Below are 20,134 nucleotides of genomic sequence, written 5' to 3'. Positions count from 1 at the left end.
TAATAAGCTTTTTTGGGTGTGTACTTGACTTTATATGTCATATCTCAGAGAGTAATGTTTATAGTCAACAAAATTCAACAAACTCTGCAAATTGAAACCTTTCTTCTTGATAAAACTCCCCCATTGATTTTTTTCAGAAAGAACCCTTCTGGAATTACAGTCATGTCATGAAATTTTCTTCTGTATTGGACACATTAAATTGATCAAATCAAATATTTTTTCTTAGGATGAAGGAGTGAAGTTAGAAAAGTTAAAGAAAATGGTTATGAAATGTTAAAAAATTACAGAGCTATAAGATAAAATTAGATGGTCAAGGAAAGATCAAAGCAAAAGAGCTCTTGTTGATTAATGGTACAGATACTGACCACTTAAGCACAAACTCATAGATCTTAGTAGAGTTTCTTTTGCCTCCTGTACTTGAAAAATGACCAGGAGGCTTGAGAGGAAAGGTTTCCTTGGGAAGGTGCATTTCAGTTTAACCTCTTATACTAAGTCTCATTATTACTAAGCAGGCGCTCAGTTTTTGAAAGTGTAATTAGACATACTTTATAGGCACAGTTATGAAACTAAACCAATCCCTACTAGCTCTTTAATTTGAGTAAACAAGTAAGTCCTTTTCCTGCAGAAAGGCTACCTGCTACCATGACCACCTGAAATGTTTCGGTAATTTCCTGCTGGGAAAAATCCTCCTATAATTTCCTTTTCACTTACGACCATGCAAAAACACCTGCGCTTTCACTAGCATACTGCTCATTTTCATTTGAAATGGCCATATTTGTTTAACTTATGTCCTGGATTTGAACCTACATCATTTTCTCCTTTGATGTGAAGTTTCCAGAGGCCAGAGGTCATGTCCACTTGAGTTGTTTCATAGAGTGTTTAGCAGGGTGTTGCCTTCAATTATGTTCTCAATGTTCTTTTGTTTATCTGCTGGAACCTGCTATTCCTCCCGCAAGACTCACCTTGGTGAAGTCTTCTCTGACCTACCTTTCCCTATCTTGATGCTTCTGTAGAATCTCAACATATTTCTAGAATTAGGTTTATATGCTTATTGCAACTGATTAGAAATGGGCTGTCTCACTCATCTTCATTTTCTTGTGGTGTCTAGCTCAGGGCTTGTCATTCAGCCACTGAATGTTTGACAAAATGAATAAATGAAAGTTACTCCTAGAAGTAAGAAACAACTTATGAATACTTGTGATAACCATTGATCTTTACATAATATTAAGGGGTTTTTCTTTGTTTTAGTAAATCATTGCTCTTGCAAAAAAAAAAAAAAAAAGCTACAATGGCATGTAGGATTTAGACTCTTGGAAACTCTACCTACAGGGTATTTGACTGCTCAGTTGTTCAGCAGATGTTTGGAATAAATAGTAAATCATAGGCTCTTCCTCAGGGAGTTTGACAATTAGTCACATAACCTATAGAAATATATTCTTAGCATTTAAGCAGTTACAGGAGGGGCAAGAGAGTTGGCCAGAATTTGAACTTGAAAAAGGGAAACTCTACCAGAGGCTTAATAATGGGATGGACTTAATTAGGGGATTTTATTTGAAAAAAGTGGATCTTAAATGACAATCGCAGTGAGGGGCAGAGTACAGTGTGGCATGGTGGGTTGGAAATTGTTTCATGCATGTGTGATAGCTTTGACCAAGGGTTGTAGCCAAGACAGAAAGGAATGCGAACTGAGTTCTCTTCTGATCCTTTTGTTCTTGGCTTAAATGTCATTCCTCAGCACTTCCTGACCATCCTATGGTTTCCAACCACCACTCCTCATGGCTTCATAGTTTTATGTATTTCATAGCACTTAACTCTGTTTGCCATTATGTATTTATTTACTAGATTATTGCCTGTGTCCTCCAGTAGATTGCAAATTTCTTGAGTGCAGAGACGACATATTCTGTATTTATTATGTATATTCATCATTGTATAATGTGGTTAGAAGGCAGTGAATAAATATTTATTAAGGGCTTCCCTGGTGGCGCAGTGATTGAGGGTCCGCCTGCCGATGCAGGGGATGCGAGTTCGTGCCCCGGTCCGGGGGGATACCGCATCCCGCGAAGCGGCTGGGCCCGTGGGCCACGGCTGCTAAGCCTGCGCGTCTGGAGCCTGTGCTCCGCAACGGGAGGCCCGCGAACCGCAAAAAAAAAAAAAAAAAAAATTTATTAAATAGTAGACAAACAAATGAATGACTGAAAAGTACCTACACAAGGATGTTTAGCCAGGTTAGAGTACAGACCAGGTCAAGGTGAGCGGGTCCAATGAGGCCAGAGATGCAATCTTTTGAGGCATTTGTCAGAGGTTTATATTTGAGGCAGCAAGTTTACACAGAAGTCAAAAGATGTGGATTCTAGCTCCAATTTCCAGTATGTATAATCATTAATCACTAAACTTCTCTAAGCCTCAGTTTTCTCATCTATGTCACAGGAGGCTCAGACTAGGTGATCTATAACATGCTTCCCACTTATGCATTGCATGTGTTATTTATTGAGCATGTACTATGTGGACTGTATTATGCTGCATGATTTTTAAAAACTCAAAACCTATTATTCATAGTGGAAGATGAATGGGATAAGAGAAGTATGCAAGTGGTTTTACCATAGCACCCCATTTATGTGGAAAAAATGAGGCAAAATTTTGTAAGTCAGACTCTGAGAATATATTCTCAGAGCTTGAAAATACAATAATGTGGTCAAAGCAGGGGCAAATATGATTTTAACTGTGGCACATAAAATGTGAAAGTCATAAGAGAATGAAGGTCTATAATGGGGTTAAAGAAACTAGAAATTAAGTGATGAGGTGGAATGGAGGAGTTCAATGATGGAGACAGAGAATAGAAAGATTGAAATACTCTGATGGAACAGCAACTTCTCATTAATCTCCACCCCAATCTTTGGACCATGCTGATGGGACACAACAAGGTCAACGGTAATGGGCAACTGCACATAGAAGGCAAGGCAGGAGACCAGAAAAATATAACTTTCTGCTATGTGCCAGGTCTTTTGTTTGTCTTGTTTACCACTGTATCCCAGAACTCGGCGTCGCCTTTGGCTCATAATATTTTTTTCAAATAAATAAATCAGGAGAACCTATCCATTATGAGCACTTTTTAAAAAAAAATAAATTTATTTTTTGTTTTATTTATTTTTGGCTGTGTTGGGTCCTCGTTGCTGCGCGCGGTCTCTCCCTAGCTTCTGGGAGCAGGGGCCACGCCCCACTGCGGTGCGTGAGCCTCTCACCGCGGCGGCCCCCCACCTGCTGCGGAGCTCAGGCTCCAGGTGCGCGGGCCTCAGCAGCCGTGTCACACGGGCCCAGCAGCTGTGGTTCGCGGGCCCCAGAGCGCAGGCTCAGCAGTTCTGGCGCACTGGCGCAGCTGCTTCGCAGCACGTGGGATCTTCCCGGACCAGGGCCGGAACCCGCGTCCCCTGTCTTTGCAGGCGGACTCCCAACCACTGCGCCACCAGGGAAGCCCCCCATTATGGGCACTTTAACGGAGTCCCTAAGGCATTGACTAGGCACTGCACACCTGTGTGGTGAATTAATGATAAAAAGAAAAAGAAAGATAAAATTTCCATCATGTTCTCTTAAAATAATTATAACATCTTTAAAATATGCTTGGTTTCAGGTTAAAGTAACCCATATATGTACTGAGTAATTAAAAATCCTAGAGTCTGTCAACCCTTGACTGATGGTAATGACAACAGCTTGCTTAGGTAACTACAATAGCATAACTGGCCATTATTTCAGGGAAAACAAAACAACCCTAAAAAGTGTGTTCAAATGCTTCACTGTCTCGGTCTTAGAATGTTTAAGTAAAGATTACAGTGTTTTGGTGTTTTGTTTTGTTTTTTTTAATGTGTCAGTGTCATAGATTATGAAAGCTTATGATTACTAACTTCTTCACTATTTATATATAAAATAATTTTACTTATAAAAAAAAAAGTCTGTCAACCCTACTGGAAGAAATGAGCATCATCTTATTTCTACAACAATAATCCCCCAATAATCTCTATAGAAAGCAATTCAAGAGAAGCATTAAGTTGTTCAGTGTGAATTTTCTTAATAAGTAATGCTAAGATGTTTGCCAACTTCAACACCAGAAAAACATTTAAGGTTTACTGTTAAGGTTCATTTCATTGGTCTAGGTCCTAACCATTCAGAGTTTCCAAAGACATTCACCTCGTAAGACAGTTTATTCTGGGCCAAGCAGAGTTATTTGTTTTGTACCAAATTTTCCTCTGTTACTTTGTGCAGTGATGGGCTTCATTAAGTTACCCATTATATTGCAATGGAGCATCTTGCATCACTTAGTGTTTATTGAAACACTGTTGTGTGTGGGCGGCTTATGGTTACGATAGAAAAGCTATGTTTCTGCTTCCAAATCAAAGGGAAAGATGTAATACTTGACGTTGCCTTTGTAGCTGCAGGGATGGACCGTTTGCAGTATTTTGGACAATGACAAATTTTGTAAGAAAGTCAAACGGTCACTTGGGGTGGGAGGCATGGTGGGGGAGCAACTGGCTACACTGGTAAGAGAGAAGAATGGTCAGCTGTCTTATTGTTTTGTTCGATTCTCTTCTAAGAATGGAAGAACTAAATTCTCATCCGCACTTCTTTGGGTTAACTGGTTCTTGGTATTCATGATGGGAGACTGTCTTAACAGGGGTGCATCAGAATGGGGGTGAGGATGGAAGCTACCTTTCCTCTAGCTCCCTGCTTCCTGGTAATCAGCATAACACTGATTACTGAAATGGCTTGGTCTTTCTGCCCCTGCCCTTATTCCTCTTCAAGATGGGAAGTGGGATTTATCTATCTGGCAAGTATGTGAGCCAGCCTGGGTCTATGTAGCTCAGGCTCTGTCCTTTCCTGTGCTTAAAACAAGATATCATGACTCCCAGGCCAGGATTCTTTCTATTCGGCAGTTATGTTGGCATGTTCTAAGGCTATGGTCCTCAAACTGGACAGTGCATCAGAATTCCCCAGAGGACTTGTTAAAACACAGGTTCCTAGGTCCCACACAGAATTTTTAAAGGGGTGAGATATTTCTAGCAAGTTCCCAGATTATGCTGATGCTGCTGGTCCTGGGATTGTGCTCTGAAAACTGTTCTAAGACATAATAAATGATTTTGTCCCTGCTTCATTAGCAATTCATTTCACTTGCCAGGTAAAGTAAAAGCAAAAAGAGAAAGTGCTGGAAAAAAATCTTAAGAAAGATGAAGAAATGGTTGTAGAAATACTTTGATACCTTTGGAAATTAGACTCAAGCACGGGTCAGTTTTAGGTTTATTTTATAAAGACAAAGATATTACGCTATGGTAGTTTTCTTGTTAGTCATCACCAGAAGAATAACTACTTGTTTAGGGAAGCTTGTATTTGCTCATGAAAATGGCAGTAGGTATAGAAACTAAGCACATCTAACCATGCATTCCAAACGCTCATCTTTGGAGAGGGTATGATTGAAATCCAACCTAGTTAGCTAGGTGGACCCAAGTTTAAAAAAAAAAAAAAAGGAAAACCCTCAAAAAAGTATTCAAAGATTGATACTTCTAGGGGAATGCTATCTGCCTAAGAGGATAGTTATTTGCATAAAAAAAGGATATGCAATAGGCTTCATTTATACCGTAAGTTCTACTTATTAGATATAGGTGAAGCTTTAAGATATAACTGTCTCAAAATTTAATTTACAGATAATTGCATTTAGGATCATGAGAGAGTTATACATCTCCGGTTTCTAGGAGCCATGAGAATCTAATACCAACTTGCACAAATTTATTTATTTATTTTTGGTGGTACGCGGGCCTCTCACTGTTGTGGCCTCTCCCGCTGCGGAGCACAGGCTCCGGACGCGCAGGCTCAGCGGCCATGGCTCACGGGCCCAGCCGCTCTGCGGCATGTGGGATCTTCCCAGACCGGGGCACGAACCCGTGTCCCCTGAATCAGCAGGCGGACTCTCAGCCACTGTGCCACCAGGGAAGCCGTTGCACAACTTTTTAATTTTATTGATGAAACAGATCAAAAAAAAAAAAATGAAGGTTTTTCTCTACCTAAGCACAAGAAGTAAGGCACCTCCTTTTTGAGGGTTACACTGGACGAATTTCTTAGAAAACAAAAGAGAAAAAAAGCAAAAACTGCTTCTGAGTTTTCTAAAATTGTGAAGAGAGCCTCCCACAGTGCACTCTGCTGCGTTCGGCTCTAGAGTGGCTCCAGGCAAAAATGGCTCTGGTGGCGTCAGAATCAGTTGAGTTGGGAGATGCCCATAGTATCTCCTTCCCAGGAACTGAAACGCCTTTCTTCTCCACGACCCTCTTGAATTACTTAATCCTTGCATCATTTTTCAAAGTTTAAGGCATCTGAACAACGTTATAAGCTTTCCTAAAACCTGAGATTACTCCTTACCCTGCCTGCAGCCTTCCACAGCACCTGCAGGGGGCAGTGTCCCTACCAGAAGTTCAAGAACATGAATGAGTGAACATCCCCAAGGATAAATCAGACAGGAGCACACCTCCCGGTGAAATGGAAAGGTAACTAACTATGACCCAGGACTTCCTCTTGCTAATGTCTGCTCTAAGAGAACAGGTTATGGGACACAGCGTTTTAAATATCAGCATTGTGTTGTGCTTTGCTTCTCGATTTGAGCATTTATTCAAAAAACAGGTTTTACACGTCTAAAAAATCTAAGGCTAATAAGTTCAGAAAAATGCTATAAACAGTCATGATTTTGTCCACATGGAAGGTAATATTTTGTAATTTATTATCAAAAATACTATAGGATGCTATCCAGCATATTTTTGGCCTTTTAGCTTTAGTAACAGAATAAGCTGATACTGTCCAAGAATAGTTTACAGTAGATGTTGGAAAGAACAGAGAACTTGGAGTCCATTTAAAGGATTCAAAAAATTCTCTAATATGATTCTTGCTACATTTTAGAGCCAGCATCTCTTTCCTCTGTGAAAATGAACCCACGATTTTATAATGTATGCTATTGGGAAAGTATGAATCAATTGATAGACTTTGAAATAAGAACATAAGGAGAAAAACAGTCCACAGTTTTTATTTGATGATGCAAACATATAGTATACTGTATAACTTAGTCTCTGAGATAAGTGCTAATATAACCTACCTCGCCACACTTTCCTTACTTTATTTTAAATATCTGACTTGGATTTCACCCGTAAGGATGGTACTGATAAACCCACTTCTGTGGCTGCAGCAAAAAGGCAGCTTAAGGGATGATTTACCCACATTAAATCTGCTCAGTTTATGAGCTGTAAAAAGAATTAGCCAGGCAAGGTTTTCAACAGAACAGAACAAGAGAGAAAGTGTGTTTAAATTGTTTCTTAAAATACACTAAATATTGGGCTAATTCTAAAAATAAACTTTGATTAAACACCAAACATCAACACATTTTGTTTTCTTTCATTACCTCAATAAGCCCTGTTTATGTGCTAGGTGCTGTATTAAGAGTTAGAGGTACAGAAATAAAGACAGTCGCTGCCCAGGAGTTTCTACTTGAGCTGGGAAGAGAGACAAGTAAACAGTGTCCACAGTTGGGTAAGTGCTACGGCAGGATTATGCCTCAAGAGTTTCAGGGACACCTGGAGTCTTAGCCTGGGGATGGAAAGAGGTTGGAGGATTGGAAGGACTTGAAGAAAACAAAACAAGTTGAGGGGACTGGCATTCCAGGAATAGGAGATAGTATGTATGAAGGGAAAAAAAGCTAGAAAAAGTACTGTCAGTTTGAGAAATCAAGTATTGTCTTATTCTTTAGCACAAGTGGCAAAATTATTTGTTTTGCTCCAAGTCCTAATTCATAAAACAAATAACTTTTGGAGGGCTTTTAGTTGTTTTAAAATATGATTCCTAAAAAGCATTACTTCTGAGATTAATTTTTATATTTTAGCTTCTGTACTGTATCACTGACGACAGATAAGTTGGGTAGAGAAAAAGACTAAAACGTATGCAGAGAAGCAGAAGGTAAGAGGAATACAGTGATGAGAAAACTACATAGAGAGAGAGGATGTGGCTTTTAAAGAGATTTACACGCACATGGCTATCGAAAGAAGTTAGGCAGTGTCCCCTCGGAAGACTTTCTCTCTCTCTCCCCCTCCTTCCCTTCCTCCCTTCTCTCTCCCTCTCTCTCTCTTTTTCAAGAAATGCCCAAAGAGATCTAAGAACTTACATGCTGTATGTAGAAACCTACTCCCATTGATGGTAGCTGGGGTAAAACTATTTCTAACCCTCTTCATCTTCTTCTGTCCTCTTCTCCCTGCCCTTCCCCTCACTCCCACCCCAGGCACCAGGGGAAGGGGTTGGCCAACTCAGACATCTGGGGGAAGGAGGAGAAGTTGGGAAGGAGGTGCTAAGGACTAGCTACTGGGAGAGGCAAACTTCTACTTCTGAGATGCATATTCCTTTGTCATCTCAACTCAGGGAGAAGAAGCAAAACAAGCAAGGATGGGGAGGGAAAAGGCAACACTGGATCCCTATAAGAAAGTGTAAAATTCATTTCTGCTTTGGAAAGGTGGAAAAGACCTTTTGCCCCTTTCTGATAGAGAGCAAGAAGCTTTCGGGCATGATATCTGACGTGGGGCCTTATCTCAAAGAGGGTAAATATGTAATTAGGAATACTGATGCAAAAGTTAACTTTCCAATTCCTCTTATTTTTGTAAGAACAACAACAAGAAAAAACTGAGCACAGGGAATTTGAAGACTTACAGAAGATTTACGTTGTGCCAGCGTTTCATTTCTGCCTGACCTGTGATACCCGGTGAATTAAAAGGCCAGTTTTAAACGCACCATGTGGTATTTTTCCGGTCACTCGTATCAGTCAGAGTGGAGAAAATGGAGACGAGTTACTGTTTACTAATTAGAATCCCCGCGATTAAAAAAAAAAAAATTCCAGCAGGAGGAGCTCTAACATGCCTTAGAGTTCAAATTTTAAAAACAAAAAAGTTGAAAGCAAACAGAAAAACAGAGGCGGTGTGCCTTGCAAGCTGCCATGTCAGTGAACAAATATGTGACCGAGTCCAATTAAGTGCTTAGTGCGAAGCCAAGTGATGATACTGGTGGAGACAGAACGGCCCACATTTTCTCCCTTCCACGAGTCTCCTCGTCCTGATGCAGTTAAACTGGGAACGGATCTGCGGTGTTAGCTCTTACAAAAGAGGGAGCAAAAGGCTGCTTTCTGGGCAAGTCTAGAAGTTATTCTTTTTCTCTTGAAGTGTCATATTGTTGCTAAATGAGTCTTTGATGCCGGCTCAAAAACCGCATTTTAGAATGAAATTTTTCATTGGTGTTTGAAGGCACTACGAAAACTCCTGTATGTTCGTCTCCTTTACTTAGTGGCTTGTTGGGTGTTTTTTTAAAATGAGGGAAATGCTGTGTTTGTAAAAACTGGTGCTAAAAGGGCAAGGAATCATATGTCCCCTGGGCCATGTAAAGAGTCTGCAGAAAGAATCAGAGCTTTCTAACACATTCACATACATCAACTGGAATACAAAGAATTTACTCAGGAAAACAGTGAGAAGTATATGAATTTAACAGTTACCGGATTTTTAGGGTAAGCCTTTCCATTTTGGACAGTGTTGTGGGAGAGGAATAGACGAGTGGGCGTACAGTATGATCAGAATTACTTAACCTGAAGGAAAGTTTCAACCAATCCCTTTTAATCGCTCGCCAACAAGAAGTCAAACTTTTTGTTTTACACCTTAGTGGTATGCCCACGTTTAAAAATTTTATACAAGCTCCTACAGAAAATTTAACTGGACCAATTCAGACCAAAAGTCACTAAATAAAGCTAGTCTAGACGGAAAAATCTATGAAAACCATATGTCTTTTAGGCATCTGTCTTACAAAAACTGCCATCATCTTGGAGAAATAGTTCACAAAATATGCTTTTAGGAAAACACGACTGTAACGACCATGGGAGCTGTGCTTAAGAAGATGGCTGGACTTGGAGAGAGTAAAGCCAGAATGTTTACAAATGAAAGGCTCTCATTTCTACATATATCTGTCTGTAAACATCACTGAGAGGATGGACAAAGGCAGGTATAATTTATATTTCCACTATTCTAGAAGGGATCAAAAAAGTTTACAGTTTTGTTCCTCCACACCACCACAGAATGTTAGACCAAGGGACCTCAAAGCAACTCTATTCTCACTCACAGAAAACTGTTTTGAATAATGTTGTACATGGATGAGGCCAAAGAACCAGAACATTTTCTTCTGATTATTACCTCATCCTGCTGGCCTGCCAAACACAGCTAGAAGGCAGGTGTCAGACAGAAGTAACCAAAGGAAGACTGTCCTGTATAACTGGGTGTAGGGCCCAACTGACAGACAAGGGGAATCAGAAGGACTGGGGTACAAAGCAGGAGTGCAACGAGAATGCAGTAAAAAGAAATGTCCTAAAACCTTGCCTTTCCGATTTAACATTGCTTTCTGGACTGGAGACAACGGTCAGTGCTACCTTCCTTATTCTAGCTTCATATTTTTGTACCTCAAAATGCACTTTAATAAGTGGTATGAAATCTATAGACAAAAATAGAAAAGTTAACTCTAATGATAAAAATGACATCATTTTGACAGAAACCTGAAGAGTCTCCGGAGACTGTGAAAGTATTTGTAAATTGCAAAGATTCCTTGGGACCGTCAAGAATATTTTGCTGAGACTTCTTGCTCTACAGGGAAGGGAACAACACAGTAACAATGGTCATTGGTATGAGTGCCCCATGTATTGTTCACACACCTAGAAGACTGGATAAACACTATATATCAAATAGAAAAGGTCCCGGGTTGAAGGAGGCGAGTACAGTTAAAAAAAAGAGGGAAATCTACAAGGTGGCATCAATCACACACCAAAGTTTTAAGCAAAAGCAAGAAACACGATTTCAACATGTTTATTCAAAGATACGGTGCTTTAAAATGAGTTTTCAAATACTCATTAGTTTTCGAGTATTAAGATGGTAATGGGGTAGAGTGTTTGAAATATTAAAACAAATCAAGCAATCATATCAACAACCCTCATTACAGATCCCTAAACTGAACTGTAGAGCATTTAAGTAGGTTAATCAAATTCTACTGATGAATCACAGGGATTTTTATGGTCCATTAATTTCAGTCCTGAGTATTCTGATACTACTATTGTTAGAGCTAAAACTGTGAGTTTGCTTTCTTTTAAGGGCTATGTACAGTATGGATTTTATTGTGACCTTAGACCCAGATACGTGCAGGGAAATTAGCGCAGTGGTTTCTCTAGTTAACACATTTACTAATGTTTCCTTAATTTTCCACCCCAAGAGGCAATAATTAATGTAGAATTGGCCTCACATGAAGTTTTATTATTTTAGTTATTAAAATATTTTCCAATACTACTAAGAAGCAAGAAGAAATTCTAGTTGTTTTAAAAATAAGTAGGCGTTTTCCTCAGTTTTTATAGCTTTCCTCCATGAATGGTGGTCTAAAGGCAAAGCAGTGTGCAGACTTTCTGGCGGAGACCCTTGAACACGAGACTAGGAGGAGATTTATTTGAGGGAAAAACTTCATTCACTTTTAAAACTGGCTTTGAGAGTAATCCTAATACAAAGTTAAAAAAATACACGTGGTACAGAATATATCTTACATAATTATCCATTCCCAAGTGGAATAATTCCATTTTAGGTTCTTGGGCTGCAAAATACCTTTGAAAAGGCTTTCCTGTCTCCTACTCTCATAAAAGGTCTCATTCTAGATGAATGCAAAATTCACTGAAATTTAGATAAGGCTGATCATGAAAATCTGAAACCTAATACAGGTAGTGTTTACATGGTGGAGGCAACTGGCATATTTGATTGTAAAATATGATTATTTTCCAAATCATATTCAAAGCCACCTGAGGTCTCCTTTCTCTTGGTTTTCAACACTGCCATAGAAGCTTGGGGATTCACTTGTGGTGGTATATCTAGTTGGTGGTTATCTAGTCTTTAGCTGATTCTCTGTCTCAGTTGGTTCATTAGCCTTTCTACAAAAAACAAAACAAAACAAACAAAAAAAAATAGGAAAGGGATGAAGCATATTTCTAAATTTTATATTAACTTGCATATTTACTGGGTTCCCATAATAGCAGCAAGAACAGTATTATCCTGTTTTTCAGTGTTTAAACTAATCCCAATGGGGGAAAATGCTGATGTCACAAAGATTTGGAATTCTCCACGTGTCTGAGCAATTAAAATCAAGAAGGCCTGGCCTTGTCATTGACCATGAATGATTGAGAATTTTGCTATTTGCCATTTTGATTAAGGATTCTTTTCCTGATCCTTGGATGGAATGTGTTCTTTCTAGAATTCATGTGAGCAGATAATTTTGACTGGAAAACAGGAGTGGACATTTCCTGGTGTTCATGGGAATGGTTAAAAACTAATTTCAGAAATTAGAGCACTTGTTATTTGCAGGTTTGCCTATCGTGTGGCTCTGACGCCTGGAAAGTAGCCAGAAGGAAAAGGAAGTACTGTGCCATGATGAGGCTGCCTCAGTTCCTTGTGGCTTTGGACTTTGCCCTCTGTAGGAATTCTATTTCTGGTCAGAGTTGCCATACGATCTAAACTTCACCTAAATACCGGTAATGTGGCATCAGTACACATGCAGATTCTTGCAAACCCAATGCATTTCCAACACCCCGCCAACCCCACCACCCGGTCCCCTGCATTTAAAAATACTGGCCAGACCAAAAGTGCAATATTCTTTGGGAAACAGCATTGGGTAAGCCAGGTGGATTTCATTTGGCAACTAAAGGGTGTAAATATGTGTTTAGATTCAGAGGTTCCCCTAGACAATGGTTACAATATGTTGGCTAGAGTAAGCTAAAGGTTTTAACGTTGGGCATTTAAAAATTCTATGTTTAAGCAGCAGTAAAGTTATGACAAGCAGACAAAAGCCGTCAAACCCTCAGTTAAATCCTCAACTCCTTTCTCGTTCTGCTGGAGGGAGGCATGTAAAGCACATTCTGAGAGAAAGATGCAGCATTTACATTTTCATGTTTAATTTCCTGGCTATCGGCTAAAGCAGCTCCAGTAAGCTAAATTTCACTTCTAATTTCTCCTCGTAGCTGATAAGTCAGAGGGAGGAAGAGGCGTCCAGCAGCTCATTCTTGGAGTTTGCTGCTTATATAAAATTTAGAGGTGAAAGAGCCATGGATCATGTTGTGCCATGAATCTCTCAAGTCATTGAAAAACATGCCATCTGACCACAACTGCCTGAAAATGAAGATTTTCCCTGTAAAATCATTCTTTTCTGACAGCGAGGGAGACAAAAGAGGGCAGTGATGAAACAGAAGTGCTAGCTTGTGTGCGTCTACAAGACTGTGGGTCTGCTTACGCTGGGTAGAATTCTTTTCTCCGAGCTGACATCAACTTATATATAGGAACATTCAGCAGATTCCAACTGGTGACAGTTTGCTGCTGAGTGGCTGCAGGAAGAATAACAATTATTGGCTGTGCGTTTTTCACTGGTCAGTGGCTCTTGTGCCAGACTCCCGTCTTGGCTGTCTTCCTCAATCAGGTGAAACCAGGGGCAGGATTAGGTACCCTGAAACTCGAAAGGCTTTCCCTACACTGTTGAAGCTTAGCAGTTTAGAGTGCCAAACGAGAACAATGACAGAGCTATTTGCTATTCTTGGTCGTGGGACACGGAAGCAGTTGTTCCCTTAACTCAATGCCAGTTAGCACGGGGCTGGTATGGTATATGCTATATTGTTATATTTACTGCCCTGCTGCCTGTCTGCATTTCTGCTGTTTGTACTATGCCTCATGCAGATCCTTTCTTATTCTCCGTTTTCTTGTACCCTCCTGCACCATCAGAAGTTTGGAAAAGTAAGATAAGGGGCACATTGAAAACTGAAAGGCAATCTGAAATCTACCTTGACACATCTGCAAAGCTCCCAAACTCCTGGGCCTTGCCTAAACAGACTGCCAGTCATTCTGGACTGTGGCGGGACGCAGATGTTTGTGTAAAGTAGACTCAAGTTTGCTATACCCAAGAAGGAAACCACCAGGCTAATTTTACTTCCACTTGAACCAGAATGAAACCAAGACCTGAAGAATGAAAACCTTTGACATTAACCATTGATTCACTTCAGTGAATTATTATGTTACAACCAGAATCACTGTGGCATTTGAATGATTTTGATGAAATATCTAATTGTGGGGCTCAGATTAAATTGGACGCTTTTCTTTAGTGAGCAGCTTGTGGCCAAATTCCCATTTTCATTACAATATGTTAAGCATCGTGACAACTCATGTTAAACCTGCAACAAATTATTAATTACATTTGGGATTTCTGTAACTAATTTTGTTACATAGTAGCCTCATGAGATGCCTTAAATACTAAGAGTCAGAAAGAACGCCTCAAAGTTGTTTCTATTCTCAGCAATTATACTTTGTAAAAATCCTTGCTTGACTTTTAAATCCAGTTGCTAAATATAAAAACTGTTCCCTGAAAAATCAGAACACCTAATCATATTTTTATTTGTTTGTTCTTTAAAGGAGAAGGATGTCGAGGAAAATAGAAAGCTCATGGCTGAAATCAGAAATCACAAGATGAATTCATCACTTGTCCAAAGACACTCAGCTGCTAAAAGAAGTCGTACTCTTAGAGGGCTGTTGAGGAGGAAGTAAGTCAGGGTGTTTCCAGTACATGACTGCTGGGGAGTCAGACAGGCTAGTCCCACAAGTCGCTTAACTGTCCGTGAACCCTGAGCCCACAACTTCAAGGCTCGGCAGCTTCGTCCTTCATGGCACCAAACCTTGATATTAGGGATGCAAAGACACACTCATAAGAATCATGGGTTTGCTCTTACTCAAAATTCAGGGGACTGGCTGAAAACAAAACAGGGAGACCTTATCTCTAGGTGAAAGGGATTCTGTGTTAACTGTCAATTAAATCAACATATAAAATACGTAAAAGAGATATGGTACAGAAGAGCATCAGGGTCAAACATTTAAAACCAGATTAAGCTAAACTGTAGAGAACCAAATGGCTTTTACCTCTGTAAAAAAAAAGAACATGAGTGCATGGATTGTCTCTTCATGTAGAGAAACTGATGTACCTTTTGCCATGGTTGGTTGAGTAGTAAATTACTGAGAATGTGGGGCTGTGATGAGACTCTCAAAGTGTGCATGTAAAGTCAGGGAAACTTTGTTAAGTCATGGAAGGAGCATAAGTGGGAGGCCCTGGGATAATCTTGATGCTATTCCAGGGCTGTCTCTGCAGTGCAGGGACCCCAGTTTCACCATGGGCCTCACCAGAGAGTCTTTCTGTGGAGCATTTCTTGGTTTCCATGCTGTGTTTCTGTCATGTGAATGAGCTGGAGTAAAAAGCTAAGTCCTTTCCTCTGATTCACTTTTGTCATTTTTAAAAGACACCATCAGACTTGGTGACAGGGGTGGTTAAAAGAAAGGACTTCTATTTTTCAAAAAAAAATTTTTTTTTAAATAGAAGACTGGGTGATGAGGTAAATGAAGTTTGCTTTTCCTTGGATAGAGACCCTTCCTCCTACCCTTATCCCCTTTTGACCGTTGCAAAATAGCCTAGTCCAAGGAAAGGGGAGAAGACAAATGAGTGAAATAATGCCAGAGTCGGCTGTTGCCAGGAAAAACACACTCTGATTCAGTTAATTTGTTCTGTTAATGTCAAAGGCTGTGATTCCCAATTAGCTAATTTTAAGAAGCTGTAACCGAAAATAGCTACATCAGCCCTAAAGTTAGTGTTTGGTGAAGATTAGGATCTTCAAGTAAGAGAATAGGGCCCCTAAAGAGGTACTGATGTCTGTTTAAGATCATGTTGCTCAACAAGGACACGACTAGCTGGGATTTTCCAACTGGGTTTCAGCCGCTTCAGAGAAGTTGATAGAGGTGAGAGGGGAGGGGACACACCAAACATTCGGGCAACAGAGAATGTCCCACAAATCAGATTTGCGTAGTTAACTTTCTAGTGGCAGAAGCATACATGCTGGTGAGGCTCTTTGGGATAGAGATGCTCCCCTAGTTCAGGAGGAGTTAATTAAAACAGGCATGTAGTTTGCAATATTTCTAGCCCTCACTGAAAATCTCCGTGCACATAAACCAGAGCAGCTTGAGCAGCTGAGAAAAACTGGGCCAAAAACCACTCCACCAGCCTCTCTCCTTCCTCGTCCTTTACATTGGAATGGAAAGATAGAAAAATCATCATTTTTTTTTTTAAAAGCAGAACACTCATGGTTTCTGTACAATTGCAGGTGCTTTCACTACATCTGAATAGGGTTACGATAAATCTACGCTCTTAAAAGTGAAGATCACAACTTGCTAATGAAATCACAAATTATCCAGAAGAAAACTGTGCACAGGCACACGCTGAGTGGCAGAATCTTTTGCCTCTAAAAGTTCAGTTTTTGCCTTTGTAATATTAAAGCCCAGCAGGGAGCCGGCAGGACACTGCTTATGCTGTCTTGTCACGTTATGAGTTTCTGGTTTCAGATAAAAGGGGAGAAAGTGCCTTTAAGAAAGCAAAAAACTGGAGAAAAAATTAAACTTCCTTCTCGGAAGCCTAAGGGTTGTTTTTCTGGAGATGACGGATAATGGCATTTCGAGTTATTTTAGTTTTTAATAGAGAAAATGGAGGCAAGTCATGGAGGGAAAAGAGAGTATATAAATAAATAGAACAAGGTGAAGTTTCAACAAGAGCTTCCCTCAACTTTTTCTTTCTTTCTTTCTATCTTTGTCTCTCTTTCCTTTTCTCTCTTTCTTTTTTTGAAATCTTAAACCCTATTTCTGGCTTGCATTTGGTAGGATTCCTGCCCTGGCTTTTATTAAAAACAGACTTTACGTGGTCAGAATTCTCCATCTAAAGCTAAATTTTAATAGGCATAAGGATCCTAACAAAGTCTTTCTTGCTCTCTCTCAGGTGACCCCCCCCCCTCGTCCCCCCAAGGATTTCCCTCCCAGTGTGCTGAACTGGCGCTGAAACTGGAAGGCTCAGCAAAAACCACCGGTTTTCCTCTTTTACTCTGAACCCTCATTTCTGTTTTACTTTTGAGACTCTTTGCAAGGTCAGATCAAGTTAAGTCTGGCTCTAACCTGAGAATACTCCAGAAATTTTGAATAACACGCTGTTGTCCTATAAATTCCCCAAAGCAGGTGCCTGAAACCTGGCAGTTTCCCTTCTCCAGCAGAGGCTCCAGAGCCCGATTCCTGCTGCCTACCTTGTGTGTGTGTGAGCTGGGAAATACCAAGGGCGACTCCACCTGGCTTAACAAATCAATTTAGCATTCAACAGTTATCTCTAAAGGGTATTGGCAAGCCAGCTTATCTGAAACCCAGAGGTAAAGCAGCCAAGCGAGCAGGCAAAGACATGCACTTTCATTCTCGAAGACAGGCGCCACCAGGTTGCTCTAGTTCCTTCTTATAGCTAAACAGACAAAATAGCCCACTTTAAGGCTCCTGTATGGGACTCCCGTCTTCCCACGCTTAACAACCCCCCACCCCGCCCCACCAATGGCCTCCACACCTTCTTGGCACAACTGCAGACCCTTTCCCAGTCAGTTTTAAGTTTCCTAAAACAATAATTTAATCTTGTGTGTGGTGAGGCTCAATGCTGACCTTTATGCTTGTTTACATGGAAGGGACAGTCTTTTGAATACTGCAGTGCAGTGGTTCTCCAGGAGGGGGTCCTCAAGCCTTCTCAACCCTAACCCTAACCTCTCCCCGCATCCCCCCACCCCACCCCCCCGCCTCTCTCCCAGCCCCCAGTGGCAATGTCTGGAGACATTCTTAGTGGTCACAACTGAGGGAGTGCAGCCGACATCCACTAGGTAGATGCCAGGATGCTGCTGAACATCCTAAAACGCATAGCACAATGTCCACAACAAAAATGTCAGTAGTGTTGAGGTGGAGAAACCCCGACATGGTTAGGAGACTGCTTGGGATTAAAGCCCAGCTCGATTCAGGCCTGGCTGAGCAGCCTTGGGCAAGTTGCTTAACCTCTGTGCCTCGTCTGTAAAATAGATAATAACCTATCTCATGGGGTTGTTGTGAGCATTAAACAAAAAGGTACCTGCAAAGCTCTTAGGACAGTGCCTAGCATACATTGAGAGCTCAATAAATACTACCTGTTGTTACTATTATTACCAGAAATTCAGCTCAGTTCCAAATAGATTATAAGCCAAACCTATTGAGGTTAGAAAAAAAAAATACATAGGTTTGAGAGTACATATATCCTCTTTGATGGGGACCAAAATCATGATGGCAGTAACAACCACAGTGCTTTACAGTTTGTGAGACTCTTTCAAATACCTTGTCTCATATGATTTGGGCCACATCCTTGTTATATCTTTATTTCATAGATGAGGAACTCCTGGCTCAGTTAAATGAGTGGCCCAAGGCCTGTGGCAAACCAGGTCTTCTGATTGCACATCTCCTTCTATTCCCCCTACACTTCCCTTTGTTTAGTGGGTTAAGATGCCCCTTCTTCTCTTCATTATACCCAACAGCCTGAAGATCAAAATAAATGTAAGTACTGAAATCAGAGGGTGAGGTGACTCAGGCTTCATGGGTGGGCAGAACTCACTTCTCTTTTTATGGTACCTGCATAGTAAGGTTTTTCTTCATGGAGTATACAAATATTTTAACCCTCTGAATTGAACTTCTAAAAAACTAACTTTCTGTATGGGCTATTTTCTTTCAGTTTTAGATTTCTGATGTTGAGGGAAAAAACCCTAATTCCCTCTATTTTCAAAATCTCTAATTAGTATATTGACCATAAATATATGAAGGTTAGAATATAGCTTCAACTATATGTATACATATTTCAAGTTCTACTTATTTATTAGCTATTCTGTTTCACAGTTAAGCCTGACAATCTGCTTACAAATGCCAAATGTATTATTCAAATGTACAATGTTCTATCTTATATGTGATCAGTGACTGCACACAGCAATTATATGTATTAAAATTTCTATGCATAGCTTTTTAAAAAACAATCAGATTAACCAGCCAGATTTTTACTCAGCCTACATTAAAGTTAATAATATTGGGTTTAAGGGTCAAAGTTCAGAGGGCAGATGGATAATATTCCTTGAAGTCAGTGGTTTTCTAGAATTCCTCTGGTAATAGAGAAGGCCAGGCCTTAGCTGGTGATGCTCTTGTGACCTAGGGAGCACACAGCTTGCAGCAACCCAGCCACGACTCTTTCATTTCAAAGGTCTCCGTCAAATTCTACAACCAGCTGCCAAATCGTCATTCATCTGGACCCAGGTTTCTTTGGTCCCATTTAGTTTGTGCCAGTTGAGAAAGGAGAGGTTTAGGCCATATACTGGTTTCTAAATGGTGTCACAGGCTCAGCAATCTTCCCACGATCCCCCTCCCGGAGGGAAAGCTGAAAACGTGTATCACAGTATCTTTACCATTTTCTTTTCCAAATCAATTTTGTCTGTCAGGCTATGAGAAGAGAACCGATGAGCATGGCCCTGCTTTCGGTCTCGCGCAGAACACTCACCTTGGGACGCTCGGAGGAGCCCTGGTGGGCCGAGACGGAACCTGTGGAGGCGCCCCGAACGAGTCGCTGCTGTTGGGGAAAGGAGGCAATGGGCCAGGTCGGAAGGGCACTGGAGGCGCTGCCGAGTGGGGTCCCGGAGAAGGGATGGCGGGTGCGGGCCCGCGGCCGGACGTGGGCCGCGGGAGGGGCGCGCTCAGCGTTGGTCTCCGCTGGGTGGTGGGGCTTGGAGGCGGGGACCTGGGGGCAGAGACCGACAGCAGTTTGCCCATCCTCCTCTCCGTTGGAATTCATCCTTAAAAAATATAACTGACTGCTTTTTAAAAAGTATTTTCTGACTAACTCAGACACGTGTTAGGGATGTTAAACGGTAATAGAAGGGTAAATAGTGAAAAGAAAGTTTCCCTCCTCTCCCCCCTTGCTCTGTGGAGACAACCAACATCTTTTCCCGGGTATCCTTTTTAACTATATTCTACGATATCTTCTCTCTCTCTCTCTCTCTCTCTCTCTCTCTCTCTCTCTCTCTCTATATATATATATATATATATATATATATATATACATTGCTTTTTTGTACACAATGTTCTACAACTTAACTTTTTTTTTTAAGCTTCACATTAACTGGCCTGTGTTTTCA

At 40.7% G+C, this 20,134-nt stretch overlaps 1 protein-coding gene across 7 annotated transcripts in view; it reads right to left on the bottom strand.

Annotated features, from left to right (window-relative positions):
* DNM3 (dynamin 3) overlaps positions 1-20,134 on the bottom strand; it is a 574,033-nt gene that overhangs the window by 10,312 nt on the left and 543,587 nt on the right. For 4 of the 7 annotated variants that reach the window (XM_065883171.1, XM_065883141.1, XM_065883152.1 and 1 more), the window contains one exon: positions 19,501-19,737. In XM_065883171.1, the coding sequence (XP_065739243.1) occupies positions 19,501-19,737 (237 nt within the window). Of the gene's footprint in view, positions 1-14,739; positions 14,777-19,496; positions 19,738-20,134 lie in introns of those variants that run through there. The other 3 variants (XM_065883190.1, XM_065883198.1, XM_065883179.1) reach the window with 2 other exon arrangements.

The sequence above is a fragment of the Phocoena phocoena genome, chromosome 1 (genome assembly GCF_963924675.1).
Source record: "Phocoena phocoena chromosome 1, mPhoPho1.1, whole genome shotgun sequence".
Lineage (NCBI taxonomy): Eukaryota > Metazoa > Chordata > Mammalia > Artiodactyla > Phocoenidae > Phocoena > Phocoena phocoena.
Note: the sequence above shows the minus strand (reverse complement) of the source record. Positions and strands in the feature narration are given on the sequence as shown.